The following is a 19738-nucleotide window of genomic DNA, read 5'->3' as shown; positions in this document are numbered from 1 at the left end:
ATACAATTCAGGGAAGTAGTATTTTAATTTATGTGTCTTTTATCAAGTTGACCGCCGGGACTTGCATGCAATAACTTAAAAACACAAGTGTTTAAAAATTTAAATTATTATACTTTAAAATTATATAAAATTTGTTATTGATTATAAATGGAATTCTAATAAATTTACTGAAAATGAGATAAATAAATCGGGGAGAATCATATCCAGCGATTATAGGTTGATTAATATATATTAAAAGCAGTTTCGTAAAAAGTAAAATCGAAATTAATCAATGGAAAATCATTTAGGATTAATTGGATAATCGGCAATTAGTTGGAATGATTAATCGGGATAATAATCAGATTATTAAAATAAAAATAATATTTTATTTATTAGATTAGTTTTGAAAATACATTTTGATTATTAGAATTAATTGTAAATCAAGCTGTCAAGTAGCACATTTTGAAACTGTGATAAAAAGAGGTTTCCAACCTGAAAATAAATTGAGCATGATATATCAATATTATCCATTTAGATTCTGCAGTGGAGCATCTTTGACGCAGCTTCATGGTTGGGACATGAATTAAATATTTGTTCTTTTTCTTTTTTTTGACAATTTAGACTTATACTCTATACCTTACAAATAAGTATGTGTTTAAATACTTGCCAAAGTCAAACCCGAGTGTTCTGGGTTTAGGGTTTGTCCTGAGGATGAAATTTTAATTCATATTCATATTTATTACGTAATATTTGTCATGTATTTCTACATGATTTGCTTTCATAAATCATAATTGTCTATACAAATTAAAATGATAAAATTAAAAGTCTTGTACACAGTAGTCGCAAATTAGAGGCAGGTACACACATAAGAAATAAAAAATTTCATGATCCCAGCTTAAAGAGAATCATGATATTTTGCTTGATCCAGTAGCATCTTACTGGGGTTCATTGTCATGAAAGACGCTTCGTAAACCTGCTTTTCCCGCTCCTGTCTTTCCCTCTCCTCTTTCGCTAACCCGAGCTTTAGTTCCTCCTTTGGACTTTTCATTATTTCCTTTTGTAATTGCAAGCTCATGTAAACCGATTCACTCCTTGAAGAAGCAATAGCCAATGCAGCCAATGCATTTCCTTTTGTAAGTGCAAGCTCATGTTAGCCAATTCACTCCTTGAAGAAGCAATCGCCAATGCATCTTTCTGCCTTGTTTTAAGAAGTTCCAAACTTTCCTCATTCGTTGCTTCATTTGCTGCTCTTTTTAACTTCTTTGCAGCTTTCCTTTCAATTGGTCGTTCCATCCTCTCATCAGATTCTAGGCTTGCAGGAACTTGACTGTAGATAGACTGTGAAGACGCATCTCTGTCCTTAGCTGCCTTTTTTTTGTCCATACTAGCTTGATACTTTGGTGCAAACCGCTATGCATTCCAGTGATGCATGAACATAAACTTCTCGTTCATTACATCCTAGTACATCTTTAGTGCTTCGTCTATCTGCATAAGAAATAGAACAAAATCTAAACAATTACTCCACCTCATTAAGTATTGCAGTCATAAAGCAGTATCAGTGGTATTTATTAAGCACTAAACGCAGCAACTACAAACATATGGGTTCTGAATAAATCAATTCACTTTAAGTAAGCAAATATTTGTCCGCGTGACAGAACCAGGGGATAACTGTCAAGATTTAGCTATTGTAACTTATATCACATTGTGACCTGGTGGATACCTGACACCAGATATATTCTGTATGTCGCAAACAGACATACCTACTATCAGACATATATCAAGTATTTAGAAGAAAGAAAAAACCAACATAAATGGGTATATTAGAACTAGCAGAAAAGCCTTGAATGATCAAACACCTAAATTGCAACAAAGAGAACACAGAAAACTTGAAGAAATAAAAAAGCAATTTATCCCTCAGAGAGCCTAGTATCCACCTGGCATGGATTATATCATGGTTCCTCAACTACTGCAATAACACGCAGGAGGAGCACCAGTCTAGCAAGCTCATGCCCAAATTCAGATTACTAAATACATCATCAGCAGGATCACAATATAACAAAGAAAAAAAGACTAGTACAACATAACTCATATCTCGGTTTTTTGAAGAAAAAGATGACATATAGATGTGACTAATGTCTGCTTAGAACTAGCAGAGACGTCTTGAATGATCAAACAGCTAGATTACAACATAACAAAAAATAAGAAGGCAAAAGAAACAAAAGAACGATATATCCCTCAGAGAGCCTAGTATCCACACCTGGTATGGAAAAAAATTGGTTCCGCAACCTCTGCAATAACAAACAGAAGGAGCACTAATCTAGGTCCATGCCAAAATTCAGATTACTTAATACATCATCACCAAGATAATAAGATTTTGGGGGGGGGGGGGGGGGGGGGGTGTTAGAACTTCATGCGAATCTTGGTAAATACAAGAAAATGTAGTTGTGACTGCAGAAAGACCTTGAAAAGAGACACCACACAACAAGTTCCAATTAAGCATGTAGGGTGCCAACTCTTTATCCACACTAGTCTGTCACTGTAAATACTTCTCCCATCTGTGTTAGTGAGAATTCTAACAATTATTCTATCCTCAAACTACATTCTGGCCATAAAATATATTTATAGCAAAGGGTTCCCTGCCTCACATTACTTACTCAACCTTAACTACATTCTGGCCATAAAATATATTTATAGCAAAGGGTTAGAACGTCATGCAAATCTTGGTAAATAAAAGAAAACATAGTTGTGACTGATGTCTGCTTGGCTAGCAGAAAGACCTTGAAAAGAGACACCACACAACAAGTTCCAATTAAGCATGTAGGGCGCCAACTCCTTATCCACACTAGTCTGTCACTGTAAATACTTCTCCCAAGTCCCATCTGTGTTGGTGAAAATTCTAACAATTATTCTATTCTCAAACTACATTCTGGCCATAAAATATATTTATAGCAAAGGGTTCCCTGCCTCACATTACTTACTAAACCTTAACAGACATGTAAGCAATGACATAAACGCCTGCCAACGGGAACTGCCGTGTGGCAACTCCATCCCACTATTTAAATTCTTCTCCTCTATTCTAATGTACCACATTCAGGTACATTGATAGCTATGTATTGGACAACAGATACAGCAGCTAATAAAATTTTTGCCCTAAATTCAAACATTTCAAATATCAGCACACCCCAAGATAGCATAAACTAAATTATATAACCAGTACCTTATCTTGCTCACGTAATCCACTCTGGTTTCTTTTGATGATTTGATTTCAGATTCCAATAAACTTGGCCACTTTTTCATTGATTGTGCACCACCGATTACACAATCAATTAGCAGTTCGATCACTTGCTATGCCTTCTTTATTTTCCTCAAAATAAGTCCAAATCCTATCCCAATAACACTTATGTGTTTGACTGTTACCTTGTACGGGATTGATGCTAACATTTAGCCAAGCCGAAATTAGCCACATATCCTCCTCAATTAAAAAATTCTTTGACCTCTTGCCATTTTTGTTTTGTTCTGAAGCCTGTTGTTCTGTTTGGGATTGGGATTGAGGGGGTGGTTGAGTAAAAACCATGTCCTCAAATTCTGAATATGTTCCTTCGTTAAGAAAAGATGTGAATGTCCCTTCCATTTCTATAACTAGAACACAAGATTATGAATAACAAAAACATTGCTGAAAAAGCAGAACATGTCTTTTGCCATAGTAGAATGATTTTTGTTTTATTGATCACATAAAAAGCAGATGATACCAAATTGTGTTCTACAGATCAAATTGCTTGTAAAAGGATTAAACCATAATTTGATATACAATCAAACTGTTTAAAGATGAAAGCATACCTTTACGATAAAACTGATGTAGAAGTAGCAGACAGAAGAAGCAGAGGGAGAGAGTAGCAGCGATGAGAGGAAACGAGTGGGAGATGAGATGGCAGGTTTAGAAGATGGGCTTTGCAATCAACAGAAGTAGCGGCTCAATTCTTGATAGCTAAAAATTTAGCTAACAGGAGGTTGTGGTTGGAATTGTGCAGAGGAGGGAGGATAGCTATATCTCTTACTGTTTAAAGCCAGCTGGGCTCTTTTAGCTAACAGGTTGAAAGCGTTGGAGTTGCTCTAAATAGATTTAAAAACATTAAAAACAGATGCAAATAAACAATAATTAATGTATCACTAATATTCTAAACTCTAACATAGACTAATTAATTGAAAATGAGAAGGATTATTGTAGATGATGATAAGGTTATATAGTATCTACGCACATAAAAAAGATCAGGTAGGAAAACATTTGTGTGCTTTGTTTTTGCGTTTATATTTCATATGTATGTATTGCAATACTTATTATTGTAAATTTTATATTAATATAGAAAATTAGGGTGATCGGGCAGCTCTGATGTCTGCAACTTTTGGCATGCCTATGTAAATATCTCAACAAAATAGAAATACAGGATATGTGATGATCAAGGGACTTTGATCTGTAATATGTCTTGATTAACGTATGGCTAGATGTTTGTTGCTTATAAAAAAACTTTTTGTATGTTTCTAGTATTCAGTAAATGGTCAATTTAGCAGTGGGATGCACAAGCTGTTAAACAAGTGTACCCAATTAACAGTTTGTGGCTAGAATGAACATGATCTACAATACTTCAGTACACCAAAGGACCAAACTAAATCCGGATATGAATAAATAGGTAATATGACATAGATAGGATAAGAAAATCAGTTGAAATATCAAACAATTATGCCAAAAATATATATATAAATTGACTGGTAAAATCACATGCCCAGAAAATTCAAGTGCACACACAGACACACACATACAGATATAGATTTCAAGTGAAATTATTATTAAACAAATATGAAATATATGATATATGGACAATTTACAGAACAAATGATCTCGGAAAGAAAGGCAGCTCATCTTGTAATTGTTTAAAAATGAGATCAAAGCTACAATCAACTTGTTACTTTACTTCTTTAAGTGATCGTTTTATATTGAGGATACAAAAAATAATTTGTCATTTTTCAATAATATAAACTTTAATGTTAGAACATAAAGATTGGTAGAGAACTAAGCTAAAATAAATTTTGTTATTCAAACGCCGCCCTCTAAGAAAAACTTACAAGCTTTTAAACTTGTCGGCAACTCTACTTGTTCCCCATAAATTAATCAATCTGCAAGGAATACATACCATTTCCCAACACAAGCAAAACAATCATAGCAATGTAGATCGCATTTTATCATTTTCTTATAATTTCTATCACAAAAGTTAGCAGAATTCTTAAATTCACTTACCAAGGAAGGACGGAAGCTGTTGATCAGAGAAGATAAAAGTTTAAACTTTTAGTGGTAAAAACAGTGGTCCTGCAAGATTTGATATTAACTAGAAAGTCAATCATTGTTTACTAATCAGATATTTAAAAAGTGATGAAATCCCAAAATAATTAGAAAATGAAAAAGGCACACACCTGTGTCGGTAGATCTTTTAATTGACTTAATTCATTAACCTTCCTAGACACGTCCAATATAAATAAAAAAAAGTCCAGAATACAAGCCAATTTGTATATTTATAAACATACAGAGATGCAGATACATGAAACAAAAACTCCTAAAAAATACAGGTAATTAATCATGGCTATGAGAATCCCTAATTTTTAGAGAAAATTTAAATGTGAGAAGATAGATTAATGAAGAAAACAAACACAAGCATATGTATATTATAGATACATATAGACATACCTTATCCTTGGAAACAGAATGACAGAGTAATTTCTGTAAGTTAAGATGGTGAGATTGGTACTTGGTAGGGACTAACAGCAACAGAAAGAGGAGCAGTGGGGAGGATTTTTTTTTATCTTTTTCTGGACAGGAAATTGTGAGCAACAGCAGAAAAACGAATTTATAATGATCTTATACCTGGGTGTTACTGTGTTGTCCTTTAAAATTCATTTCCTGATATAGATAATAGTAAATATACAAAGGTAATACTGTATTGCGGAGTGCCAATCCAATGTAATGTAGCTTCAATTGTTCTACATTATATGTGCAACAACAGTGCCGACTCATGCTGACCATCGTTGTGAAGTAGGTGAATAATAGCAAAGAGTAGGCAAAAATTTGTACTATTATATACATGTATAAGGTCAAGCTCACCTGAATTGAATCTTGTTCATTACTGTTCTCCACTATTTTCTTTTCGAGTAATTTATTTGTCACCTGGTTCACCATGTGCGACTGCACAACCTGCGCAAGGCATCCAAACATGATCAGCTTACTGCAAAGTACTAAAATGTGAATATATGGCGTGGTTAAAGTATCATTACAATAATGCATAGACCATTTTAATCATAGACATACCACAATCGTTAATGGTGACAGATATAGTGCTATCAAGACAGAGATGGTAAGAACATTTCAATGGACCAGTTTAATAGAGTCCTTTCTATACCTCATTTGCAATGGTTAGACCGTTAGAATCAACTCATTGGGCTTAAAACATTGAGGAAGATAATATGAGGTGGACACATAAGTTAACTTCAAAACAATTGGTCAGATGGCAGGACAATGCCAAAACATATAACAAAACCTGTAACCAATTTCTTTGTTGAGTCCTGGAAAAGAAACTAATTGGCTCTCGCTTTCTCCTTGGTCAGACACAAAGTAGTCCATAACAGTGTTCCATATACAGAATATTATAGCATATAAAAACTGTACATCAAATGTATGCTCATCATCTCGTCAGCTGCAGAAATGTAAGAAATTAACCTTTCCACTGTATATTATACATGAACAACACTAAGCCACTGTGAAGCTAAATGATAGTAGTATCAAAGGGCAAGTCGGTGGGTAACCACATTTTACACACAAAAACCTAAATAGCCCATAATCTTGAAAAAAATTACAAGTTAAATATGAAAATTTACATGACTTGTCCTTGTTATAGATTCTTTTCTTGTGTTTCAGACCAAATTCAAGTTCACTAGCAATTAAAAAAAATTACAAGGGTTTCTCTTTAATACAAGAAGTTGTGATACACAATTTATATAATAAACATACATTATTAAAAATACCACAAAACCTCTATAGCTTATTAGCATCAATTCAGGTGTTCTTTATGATAGAATTGGAAATTTATAACTATCAATAATAACCAATGACAACCACCAACTATTTTCTTAGGTTAGAACATGACTACAATTTTATATATCAAACTAATATCTTTCACAGAACATACAACTAAGGCTTTAAAAATTTCTCATTTAAGTTTGCTTAATTATCATACTTACCGTACAATAGCTGGCAAGCCAGGTAAGTATGGTGATAGCAATGTCCAGGACGCCATTGACATATAAAGCATTCTTTATTGTCTCAACTCCTGCATACAATGAGACAAAAAGACCAAATTTAGTATCATAACCATTCTATAGTTAGACACAAGCTTGTTTTAGGTTGAGACATTGTGGGCAAATTAAGAGCATGATCTATACTTACCATCCAATGGTTCAGAAGCATATGGTGGTGGAAATTCGTGCTTGTGTGTCCTCTCTTTTTGAGTATCTGACATTAATTTTTGCCCTGATGCTAGTTATACCGCTTTCAGTTTTTGTACACATCATATCCTAGATTTTTTAATAAAACACCTACTCAACATCAGATCAGTTGACTAGAATCAGGAAGATCCCGTACTCGCCAATAGTGATGTGGTAAGCAAGAAGCATCAGCATGTCTTGCCGCAACAAGGAAACAAAAAATGCATAGAGAAAGACAATCTAGCTACAACTCCTTGAGATTGTCTTATTACAAGCCTAAAGAAGTGCCCATGTGCCAAGTTCCAAAGTTGCCAACAGAACATAACAATGATAGAATATCTCCCCTATTTTCTTGTACTCACCTGGTGGTAATGACTAATGAGTAGATGAAAATCATCAGATCAACACATGTTTAAACTACAGCGTTTAAGCATTCTGTAAAGCTAAATCAAGGGGTAAAAATTGATTACAAAAAGACACGCGATATATTTTCCAAACAATTCCCACTAACTCATGACTCGTCTAAATCAATATTAATTAAATATTATTAAGCCTGCTCTATACGAGGAATAAGAAATTGCAGATGCCTTTGGACTGGTGACATTGTGTAATTAGGGTTTATGGGTGATTTTTCGTGTTCCCAGTGTAGCAAGAGAAGGCAGATGAAAAGGGGTAAACATGAAGTCAAAAGATTCTGCACCTTTTTAAGATTGGCACGGATGCTAGAGCCATGCAAAGCTCACCTTATTCAAGCAATAGACTTGAGTCTTGTACCGAAGGATGAAGTGGTAAAGGCGGGTGATGGATTAGTGCAGATCTGGAGATAGGTTTGGAGGGGGTGTAAATGTCTATTTAAATAGAATAAATTTGCTCCAGGAAATTTGATGTTCTAGTATAATAGATATAACAAATTCAACTAGTTTACCTGAGCACGATGGATTTTAACCAACAATTCAACTACCTTACCTGGGTAATCATGCATATGCCCGGCATAAGTAACGCGAAATCAACAAAGGTTTCCACACAGTCCAACCACTCGACTCTATCAGCCCTGTTTGTTAAATTACATACCACATTTTGTTTGTACAAAACATATAACAATTTTTTAAATGATACCAATGTGGTGCATGTTGTAAAAATGGACACATTCAATCCAGCTAAAGCTGATTGCAGTAATGTAAATTCATCGCACAAGAAAGAATATCATAAATATTTTATACAAAAACGTTAAAAAAGAAACAAGGAGACGGTGTATATATAATCTGGATGACATCCTAAATATACATTCAGTACTAACTCTGAGGGTAGGCAAGTTAGATTTGTTAAAGCGAGGAGATACAATTACATACCACTGGCTATGGACATGTATCATCAAAAAGAACTCTATAAAACCGCTTTCTTTCTTCTGGGTCCAAGATACCACCTAGATCACCTCCTTGATCGTTCTGTTCAGTCATCTCGCTAATTTTCTCAATCCTTTTCTCAGGTTTCACAGGAATTATCCCCTTTTTCCTATTTTTTTCTAAATTCTGAAAATAGTGCCTCCGGTTGTACTCATGGAGTCCCTCCTGCATCAATTCTCCAAATTTGTCCTTCACAACTACAAGAGGGTCCTTGTCAATCAATTCTGACCCTTTATATTCATTTCGAAGAAGAACTGTGTAAATCTGATATCTGTTCGACACATAGAATATACCTGGATGCTTTAATAGCAGACCATTTAATTTCTCCGGTAAGCAGAATTCTCTTTTGAAATGACCTAGCTTTATAATTGATATTTTTTTCCACAAAGTCAGTGAGAGGATTTCATGAACCAAACCTACCGTTCTCTTATCCATTTCTTTTGATCCCTCCACTAAACCACCGGTATCTGAATAAGGTGAAATATATGGGGTTGAATTAAATTCATGAAACCTTTCCCAAGACTTGACCCATGAAGAGGGCAATGAACATGAATAAGAAGGCACCATACCCTGTCTTTCAGAGGAAGTTTCAATTGCAGAAATTGCTAGTTTAGGATTCCAAGATAAAAGCTCAATCTCCATCGAACTCCGTCTGCCACTATAATTAACAACTCGAAATAGTTCAGGAAACTTGGGTATAATTCTGATTATATAATCATCTGGAAGACCAAAATTTCTTCTCAATACATTCAATTTTAGGACACTAAGCCTCTGATTTACGCTCAACATCAACAACTTCGCTAGACGCTCCACATAGACTCCTTCCTGCATATCTTTGACAGATTCCTCCTCTTCTACCAGAAACATCATTCGTTTTGTCAACTGGCAATAAAGTTCATCATTTTCTAGATAAACATCGAAGCAACAGGGGTACTTCTTTAGCCAATTCAGAGCTTTTCCCTGAAGATCCAGAGTCTTGAATTTTTTCTGAAGGAGCTTAACTGATGCCACCTGGTTAGGACATCGTAATATTATGTTCTTGATCTGATTGTTTACTATCCATCGTCGATTTCGTGATAAAGCTGATTCAAGATCTGGATCTTTCTTCATTGACCACAGCGACATGTTTCGGGAGAACCGGAGATAATATAATGCACGAGACATGCTAGACTACGGAAGAAACACCACCATACACAAGATATCCAGTATGCTTTTCAGTATTCTAGGTAGCCTTGCTTAACAATGAAAAAGAATGCAACTATTAATGCCAAATAAACTAAGGAAATTTAAAACAATCAGATTATGGAAAAAACTCCAGCAATATTAATAAAACATACAAATTCAGAAACATGACAATCTAAATCAAAAGTCAAAACCCAGATATTTAAAATTCTTATAGTATATTGATACAAAGTGAAGGATGGAAATACCGAATATCTATAATTAAATGACAAGAATACCAATTCTCAAAAAATTGACCACTTTTACTCGCTTGATACGCATTTGAGGAATGTGTATTATGTGATACACATATCTCAAGTTGGTACCAGGTCAGAAATAATTTTTTCTTTTTTTTCCAAGGCCGGGATACTCATTTGGGGTCCGGCTGTTCACTAATACGCACCCAATAAATGCATAACCCCCCCCCCCCCCCCCCGGTCTATACGGGATATGAATATCACAACCATCAAACACAGTGAAATTAGGTTTTATGCGAAAATTACTGATATGCATTTGATATTGGAGCATTGAACAGGAAAAGATGGCACCCGTTTTAGTTGCCTACATTTCTTTCTGAACTAAACTACAAACCATAACTGAGAAGGCTCTCCACAAATCTCCGAAACCTAACAATCTGAAGTACACCGGTTTCATCCCTCAACCGAGAGAAAATTAATATAACATACTAAAGAAATAGCATTCCGATATCCAACTGCATCAACACTCCCCAAGTCGAAACTTATAATTTCATATAAAACAGAACAAACAGTTCTCGTAATTCTTCTAAAAACCTCACAACTGTACTAATTGATAACACTTTCGTATATTTTGGTTTTATCATCATCACTGAGAGATTAAACAATTAACCAGCATTCTAAAAATTCGACATGCTCGCAAACAGAAACAGAGAATCACAAGCTTATTATTCTACAAAATTAATTTAAATGAAATAATCTGGAAAATTCAAATTGCGGTTACGAACATGAACGATCTGAGTAAAGTAATGAAGCGAAATTACAAGGGTTACAGTAATTAATAACTACACCGGGAAAAAGATGAGCGGCTGGTGGTACCTTTATGAGCAGTAGCTGTAGAAGAACTAATAAGCAGGAGCAAATTCAAATACGACATGTGCATATGTTCATGTTTTCTGAGCCAATTTCAACAATTTTCGACCGGACTCTTGAATCTCTTTAAAATATACTCCCCCGTCCCTTTTTAGTCGCATTTAGTTTTGTGCCGTTAAATTGACTCAAGTTTGACTGAAATTTATTAATATTTTATCAATTGACAAAATAAAAAAATATGTCACTGAAAATAAGTTTCAATCTATTTTACAATTTTCGGTTTTTTAAAATAATGAGTCAGTGACTTATAATCTTTGGTCAAAATTTAGTCAATTTGACCAACAAAAATAGAAATATGACAACTAAAAAGGGACGGAAAAACTTCTGCTACGAAAAAGGGTTGTGATAAGAAACGCTCAATTTTTCGCGCTCTTGCTACGGTTAAGCGATCTTCTTCGGATAATTCGTCCAATCCAAGGATAGCTATAATGTCCTGATTCCTGAAGTTCTTTGTAACGTTGTAAAACTAAAGGCCCATACAAAATGGGCACCTAGGAAGAAAAGCCCATATGCCGATAATGAAGAACCATAAGATTGAATTACTTGGGATGTCTGTGCCAATAAGAAATCGCGGAGTACTGTATAATACTATATAAGACTCCGGTGATTGACCCAGTAGGTTACTTAAATGAGCTCCTAAACTCATTTTTAGGTAATGTCTCAAAAGATGCACTCCAACACCTAGTGAAAAATCACTAGCACAATCTCAAATCTCCTGGCCATTACCTATTTATAAGTAACCCTAAAATAATCATTTCTCTCTTTCTTTCTTTGTCCTTTCCCTCTTTTTCCCTTTCTCTCTCTCAAATTTATCATTAAAACAATCTTAGGAGAACAAATATAGGGATTGCTATTGGAGTTGACACTAAATAGAGATTACGTAAATGACTAAGAGACACTGGGATCCATTATTTTATATTATATATAAGTAATGAGATAGGTAACCTATTGGACTTGCTGACATTAAAAAAAATGACAACTCCGATTCTCCTCCTTATATTCTTTATACATATTTTATTTCATATAAAGTGGAGAAAAATAAAAAATAAAAGTTAAAAGATACTAGATGCTCTTTATAAGAGAGGAGAAATGATGAGTTCTTAAAATTTTAAGGAATTTCTAAGAGTTTATTGGAGCTCTAATTTTTGCTTTATCTCTTAAATTTAAAGTTAAGAGCTTGTTTAGAGAGCTCCTTCATGCTCCAATAGCGCATATGTTATTGTTTAGGAAAAAGACCTCTCACTTCAAATTTAAAAAATCCTAAAAAGGCCTCCACGGTCACTTCAAATTAATCTAAGAAGTGCATTAATAGTTTTTAATATTTTAGAGTTTATATTTGAGTTTTAGATGATTTATTTATAATTAAAATTCAATTGGTTTTAAAAGAAAACTAAAAAAAATATTCAGGATTAATTGAATTTTGAAAATTAAAAAGTATGCCAGGGACCCAGGACTCTTAAGTTGTGTTCACTTGGGTGGGATGATAAATGGAGAATGGAATGAATTTTGTTCTCTAACATGATGTTATTAGAGAAGATAACTATAATTTTCATTCCTTCAATCATTCCATTCATATTATTTTAACTAAAATTATAACCCACATGTTTTGAAAGGAATGCTCATTTCATTTTTATATAATGTTTCCTTATAATCATCATCATAAGAAATTCAAACTCATTCATATTTAGTCATTCCTATCTCATATTTTCTTCTTTCTCCATAAAATTTCTACATGATTTTTTATTCCATTCCATCCAAGTGAACAAACCTTGTATTTTATTATTATTTTTGATATTTTGTCCTTTGTATTTATCATTTAATTTTCTTATTTATAATGATTAACGTGTTATTTACATATATGTGAGTTTTGTTGAAATTGTGATAATTAATTTTCATGAAAATTACAAGGAAGATTATCATAAGTTTGAAGGATACATGATTTTATTATTTAGTGTGGTACTTAGTTAGATACATAGAGTATATGTAAAGCGGTGATCATTAGTGTTTCGGAATTAGCAGAGTGAACTCATGAGTGAACAATGATATTAAATATTGTTGGATGTTTCGGGTGAATAATGATATTGAACACACTGAATGGTTTACAAAAAACTGGTCAAGTGCCACCATGTCGAGCTTGGTCAATTGGTTTTTTATTATTATTATATCAATTAATTTTGTAAAAGGTATAGTCCCCATACATATTACATTTCAAAAGTGAATATTAACATTGATACATTACCGTTAATAAATATTAATGTCCCAACAATGACGTACATATAAACTGTAACATTTTTCCCTCCTATAAATATCAATTTCCAAGTCCCTGTTATTCACACTCCTTAATTCTATACAAAATATATTAGTAAAAGATGAATCCAAATAATCCTTTATCTTCAAATCAAAATCCAAGTCCTCAAAATCTAAGCCTCAGTTTTCATATTCATATCCAAATTCACAAACTTTAACATTTTATTCTCAATACCAATTTTCATATTCTTAAAATTCTCAATTTTCATTTTCATATCCTTAAAATACTCCATATCAGTTTTCATTTCCTCCAGTTTCAAATTCACAATTTGAAATCCAATAAGCACCTATCAATATTCAAAATTCCCTACAAACGCTAGTCTCAGCCTTTGTTCAAGAAAATATTATTGTTCTAAATGATGATTGTGAGCAAATTGAAGAGGTATGAGAAACTATTGGTCAGTTAAAGTGAGTTGAAGACAAACTCTCAATAGGTGTATGGTAAAATGTGTCAATTGATACAGTAGTCAAGATTAATCAAAAGTCGAACAATTTTGGGACCAAATTCTTCAATATTGCGAAGAAGATATACAGGTGTCAGTAAGTAAGGAGTTATGGTAATAAAAAAAAGTGTTTAGAACTTTGGATCATGTCATGATGAAACTCAAATAGTCGGGAGTGGTTCAAAATTGGACGACATAATTGAGAAAGTTTATGCACTTCATTTAAAATAGAGATAATTGCAATGCGCACCCCTTAACTTTCGTTCAAAAATGATATTATACCATTAGTATGAAAAACTCATACCGCAGCTCAGAAAACTCAAAAGTTTACTTCTTAAAAGCAGTATACACCCCCTTGTTAACTTTTTGCAGCTGTCATTAAAGTGACATATATATATCATTAGATAAAATGATATATAATCAAAATAAATTTTAAATGTGTGTTTAACTGAACATGTTATATCGTCGAGTTAAAATGAATATAATTAAAATAAATGACAATATATCAAATAAAATTTTAAATGTGTATGTTTAGCTGAACATGTTATAATGAAAATTATGTTTTTTTTTTTTTGCTAAATATGAAAATTATGTCCATAGTTGCTAAATACACTTCACTTTTGCTTTGTGCAGTTCATATGATTACCCATATATCCTTCCTAAAGTTTTGTGTCGTCAGTATATAAAATTAAATTCAGTCCTAGTTTTTCGTGCACGTGAACAAGATGAATGCATGCAATAAATACATTCATACACTATTTAACAAATATTTAATTATCTTTTTCAATCTATAAATGTTTACTAATCATTTATTAATATATGTTGATTATATTTTTATTGATTTTTGTTAAAACATTGCTTATTCATTCTCAATTTTAATTTAAATAACTAAAAATTTTGAGGCTATATTAGATAATATTTGATTATTTTTATATTATAACTTTTAACTGCCTAGAACCTTTAATATGTATTAAGAATTTAGAAAGATAATTTATATATATAATAGTTATTCATATAATTTTATTTGACTATATATATATATATATATATATATATATATATAATTTTATCACTAAAATATGTGATTATATATATAATTTTATCCACCTCTTTGATTTTTTATCGATGTGTTAGTTTTTTTTTTACTTTGTTCATTCTCATTTAATCAAAACAATTTAAATTTTTAATATTTCAATATGAGCCCACGGGCAAAAAGTCATTAGGGGGACTAAAATCCCAATACATAAAATATTAAAAAGTTAACACTAATGTTTGATATAATATTTTAATCAAATAGAAAATACTTGATTTTTAATATTAAAAAGATAACACTAGTGTTTGATATAATATTTTAGTCAAAATAATAAATATTTAATATTTTTTATAATATAACTTTTGGCTGGCCTATAATCTTTAATATGTATTAAAATTTAGAAAGATAATTTATATAATTAATATTTATTCATATAATTTTATTTGACTTTATATGTAATTTTATCACTAAAATATTTGACTTTATATATAATTTTATCCCTCTCTTTAAATTTTATAGATGTGTTATTTTTTTTTACTTTCTCATTTAATCGAAAAAACTTAAAATTTTGAGACTATACTGTTAGGGCCTGGACAGATAATTGGGATGGGCTAAAATCCCAATAACAAAAAATTTAGAAAGTTAACAGTTTCTTACTATATATATATTTTATAATATTTTCTAAAGAGAATATATGTTTTCGAATTAAAATCTAAACATTTTAAAATTAAAAAAAAAAAGTAAGAAACTGTTTTAAGTTTACTCTGTAGCAGGTGTTGTACTGACGGACGCTACAAATATACATGATATTATTACCTCAGAGTCCAAACACATTGTAATCACCAAAAACATTCATTAGGGTTGAACGCATTTAATAAGTTAAGGGTTATACTTGTAATCTCTACGAACTGCACAAAGTAAATATGAACTGTATTTAGCAACACCCATGTTGTCGCCGAACGTGCCATTGAAGCTTGAAGTCAAAATAATAAAAGCCGACACCAGGAAGACACTAGCAAAATCAATCGCATTTCATACACACATCACCGGAACCTAACCCTAATTCCCAATCTAATCAATTCTATTCAATCACCGAATGGATTTCTTCAAATCCATCTTATCCGAAGAAGATCCGGACCCGCAACCCGATTCCCCACCCAATTCAACCCAAGATCCCCCAAATCCAAACCCGGATCCCTCCTCCTCCTCATCGGATTCATGGAGCTTTGGCGGGTTCATGAAAACGCTCTCGACCCGATCCGAATCCGTGATCGAGACCTACCGGCGCGATCTGGAGGAGTTCCGGACCGGGTTGCAGAGAGAAACCGAGTTGCTTAAGGAAGTGGCGACCCGGGCCGTGAAGGAGCTGCCCGGGTCGATTGAATCAACGGCGGAGATGATTAAATCGACGGCTGAGATGATTGCATCGCAGGGGAATAATGAGAGTGAGAGTGAAAGTGATGGGAGTAGTAGTAATGTTGGGGTGAAGAGTGGGGGGGTGTATAGTCGGTTCGAGGCGCAATTGAGGGGGATTCAATGTGATGTGGGGAGTTATGTGGAGGACCCAGAGGATGCGGGGGAGTATGAGAAGTGGAAGGAGGGGTTTGAGTTGGAGGAGAGGAGGGAGGAGGTGGAGAGGATTAGGGGGGAGGGAGGGGAGGTGGAGGGGATGTTCGGGAGGTTGGTGGTGTCGGGGGAGGTAGACGAGAGGGATTTTTGGTGTAGGTATTTTTTTAGGGTGTGGGAGTTGAGGAGAAGGGAGAATGTGAGGGAGAGGCTGGTGAAGAGAGCGATTGAGGTTGGTGATGAGGAGGAGTTGAGTTGGGATGTGGATGATGATGAGGAGGACGGGGAGGAGAATGAGGGTGAGGGTGAAGAGACGAATGTGGGCTTAGTGGGAGCTGAGAGTAGTGGAGGGAGCGGGAAAGAGGTTGCGGAAGGTGATGAGGGAAATGTAGTGGAAGGGAAGGAGGTGGTGGTGAAGGATGAAGGGAATAATGAGAAGTTGGTGAAGGATGAAGGGAATAATGAGAAGTTGGTGAAGGAATCTGATCAGGGGGTGGTTAATGAAGTTGAATCTAATAAAGAGAGTAATGTCTCGGCTGTGCCTGCTCGGACTTTGTCGAGAGAAGAGGAGGATCTTGAATGGGATGAGATTGATGATGTTGAAGGTAATGATGAGAAGAAAGTTGATCATGGTGAGAGTGCGAGCAAGACTGATACAGGGAAGAGATTGAGTGTTGCGGAAGAAGATGATGAGGATTTGAGTTGGGATATTGAAGACGATGATGAGCCTGAGAAAGCCAATGCTAAGCAATAGCAAGACTGCACTGTCTGATTCGTTATAGTATCTGTTCTATTTGTTCTGTGACCACATGTTTCTTACTGTTCTTTTATTATTTAAAGCAAGTTCATGACAGTCATTTCTTAATACGTTAAAGGGCGAAAATCGTATATCGTATCATTGTAATTTTAAGAAAAGCAATTGTGTTCATAATAAAGTGCATCTTTGTCCATACCTTTGTAGGCTTGTGTGTTTAAAATCATTATTATATTGCAAATAGTATTTTGAGGATCAGTGGTCGTGAAGAAAAGTATACATGAAACAACATTGGTTAATGATGTTTTACAGGCAATTGTTTAACGATGATGTTTGAGACTTTTTTCAAGTTACCTTGTTTTCTCTATATGAATTTACAGTGAATGCATCTAATTGTTATTCTATGTTGTGATTGTTTTAATAACATTATATTACTTTATTTTCTTGGCTTGCAGTTGACTGATAGATGAGGATGTTCCTGTAAGTTCTGTCACTGGCTAATTATGTTTATCGTTGAATTATAATGTTCATATTAATTTTTAGAGCTGTGATATCTCATGACTATGTTATTGTGCCTCCTTGCTATACTGTTGCAAAACTTGCTATATCGTCAGAGAATAGGACAACGCAAGGCATGCCATCATGCATCACAAACCACCAACAGGTCACCAGGACATCGTAGTTACCATAGCAAGCTTATGGAACACCTTTGTATTATAGACAGGCAGTCTTCTTGCGTAATGCAGTAGCAATGGTCAGATAATGTATAAAAAATATTTTTCATCTCTTCAAATATGTTGCTGCCTTGAACTTTTTCAGTTGTCAAACACTATGTTTCTTTCATTCCGAGTTATCTGCTTTCCTGTATTAAACACTCTGTACTTTAAACTTTATAAAGTTGAACATCTAAATATCCAGAAAAGTGAAACATTGGAGTACTTAGTTTGTACCACATTATTATCTCATACTTATGGTATATTGGGATTAATGATACGAGTATATTGCGTTTTGATTGTACATGGACTTATGTAGGTTTATATCCTTTGTTACATGAGAATTATGTTGGGGTGACAGTACAAGGGTTTTAGTTGTTTGTCATATTATTCTTTAATAATGTTATCTATTATCTTCTTGTATTCTTATGAGTTTAAACATATCTTATATGTTTTACTTAACCTTGAAGGTGAAGAATGAGGAAGAGGAGTTTAACACAGGGACATTGGCTCTGTTGGAGGAAAGAATTCTGAACATAGTATGCAGTCATATCTTCTGAAACACACAAGGCGTCCAGAAACTTTCGCAAGTGAATGCAAACCGATAGGCAACAGGCTCTATGAAAATGGTGGCTATGCTGTTCCAGGTTTAGGAAAACAAAGGCATTGCCTGGGGCAGTTTCTACTTTGACTGCCTTGGTGTGGTAGAAGACTAGAAGGTATACATATACATGCTCTTCTCAACCTCATCTTCCTTCTGGTCAGCAAAGACACGGAACGCGTAAAGTCAGATACCTGAATTTTATCTTTGCATTTGGGTCTATCGATTCTGGGACTACTTGCATCTGCAAAGACATGGCAAGGTAGTGTTTACTATTCAGATCAAAACAATATTATTTTTTCCTTCAATAATTATCCATCAGACCATTAGACCTAGGGCTGAGCATTCGGTCAGTTCGGTTCAAAACCGAACCGAACCGAAAAAACCGAAAACCGAAATAGCTTTTTTTCCAAAACCGAACCGAACCGAATTATTATTCTAAACCGAACCGAACAAACCGAATTATTTCGGTTCGGTTTTGGTTTTGGTTTAAGAAACCGAAATATTTTCTCACATTCACCAATTTTTTTTTGAAACCATCTGCTAGCAAAGACCTGTGATTAGACTACCCAACACAACACCCGTAGTCCTCACTACTTTACTAAAAGCATGCCACTGAATCTCTCAAATGTCTTCACTTGCGTCTTTGAAAAATCATCACGAGGTGTCTACGAAGTATTTCTAATACTTCGTAGACACCTCAGATTGAGCAAAAAATACTTATATGATTGTTGTAGAAATAAATCATATAAATAACAGAGTGCCTTAACCTCAAAAGATAATTAGATACAACTTCAGATTTTAATGACTTGATGGCCTTTGGTTACCAATTTTTAATAAAATTTAAGGTTATTACTTCTTGTAGATGGCTATAGCACCCAAATTAGGACCTCTAGGCTTTATTTACTTGGTCCTACAAGTTAAAGAAAGTTCGATTGTCTTGCCACCTGCCTTCTGTCCAACATTGAATTTTCAGCAGAATCAATTTTTGTGTGCTCTGTATTCTAGTTCAGGCAGACATCAAATGCCATGACATTGACACCATTATAGGGAGCTCAAGACTTGAA

The 19738-nt window shown here is 33.9% G+C and overlaps 2 protein-coding genes across 16 annotated transcripts; one reads left to right on the top strand and one right to left on the bottom strand.

Annotated features, from left to right (window-relative positions):
• Positions 1–725: 725 nt before the first annotated feature.
• Positions 726–11336, bottom strand: LOC108223771 (protein WHAT'S THIS FACTOR 1 homolog, chloroplastic). 15 transcript variants are annotated; one of them, XM_064093524.1, is made up of 7 exons: positions 7665–7865; positions 7466–7531; positions 7261–7349; positions 6128–6217; positions 5443–5485; positions 5270–5338; positions 727–1464 (listed from the first exon to the last, which is right to left on the bottom strand). In XM_064093524.1, the coding sequence occupies exons 1-5, from the start codon at positions 7696–7698 to the stop codon at positions 5477–5479; spliced, it is 288 nt and encodes a 95-aa protein (XP_063949594.1). In that variant the 5' UTR covers positions 7699–7865; the 3' UTR covers positions 727–1464; positions 5270–5338; positions 5443–5476. The 15 variants fall into 15 exon arrangements, with proteins under 15 accessions (XP_063949592.1, XP_063949594.1, XP_063949593.1 ...); XM_064093518.1 differs by adding an exon at positions 8853–10556 and having other exon boundaries at positions 780–1464; positions 7466–7865; XM_064093522.1 differs by lacking the exon at positions 5443–5485 and having other exon boundaries at positions 726–1464.
• A 4661-nt stretch (positions 11337–15997) lies between these two features.
• LOC108223647 (protein DOS2) lies at positions 15998–17553 on the top strand. Its single transcript, XM_017397997.2, has one exon. It carries the CDS (start codon positions 16134–16136, stop codon positions 17355–17357), a length of 1224 nt encoding a protein of 407 aa, XP_017253486.1. The 5' UTR covers positions 15998–16133; the 3' UTR covers positions 17358–17553.
• Positions 17554–19738: the final 2185 nt, after the last annotated feature.

Source organism: Daucus carota, chromosome 5, assembly GCF_001625215.2.
Source record: "Daucus carota subsp. sativus chromosome 5, DH1 v3.0, whole genome shotgun sequence".
NCBI lineage: Eukaryota > Viridiplantae > Streptophyta > Magnoliopsida > Apiales > Apiaceae > Daucus > Daucus carota.
This window is presented reverse-complemented; position numbering and strand designations above follow the sequence as displayed.

Excerpts from the sequence above, each read along its gene's own strand:
- LOC108223771 (XM_064093512.1), bottom strand. The coding sequence starts at position 10,070 with ATGTCTCGTGCATTATATTATCTCCGGTTCTCCCGAAACATGTCGCTG.
- LOC108223647 (XM_017397997.2), top strand. The coding sequence starts at position 16,134 with ATGGATTTCTTCAAATCCATCTTATCCGAAGAAGATCCGGACCCGCAA.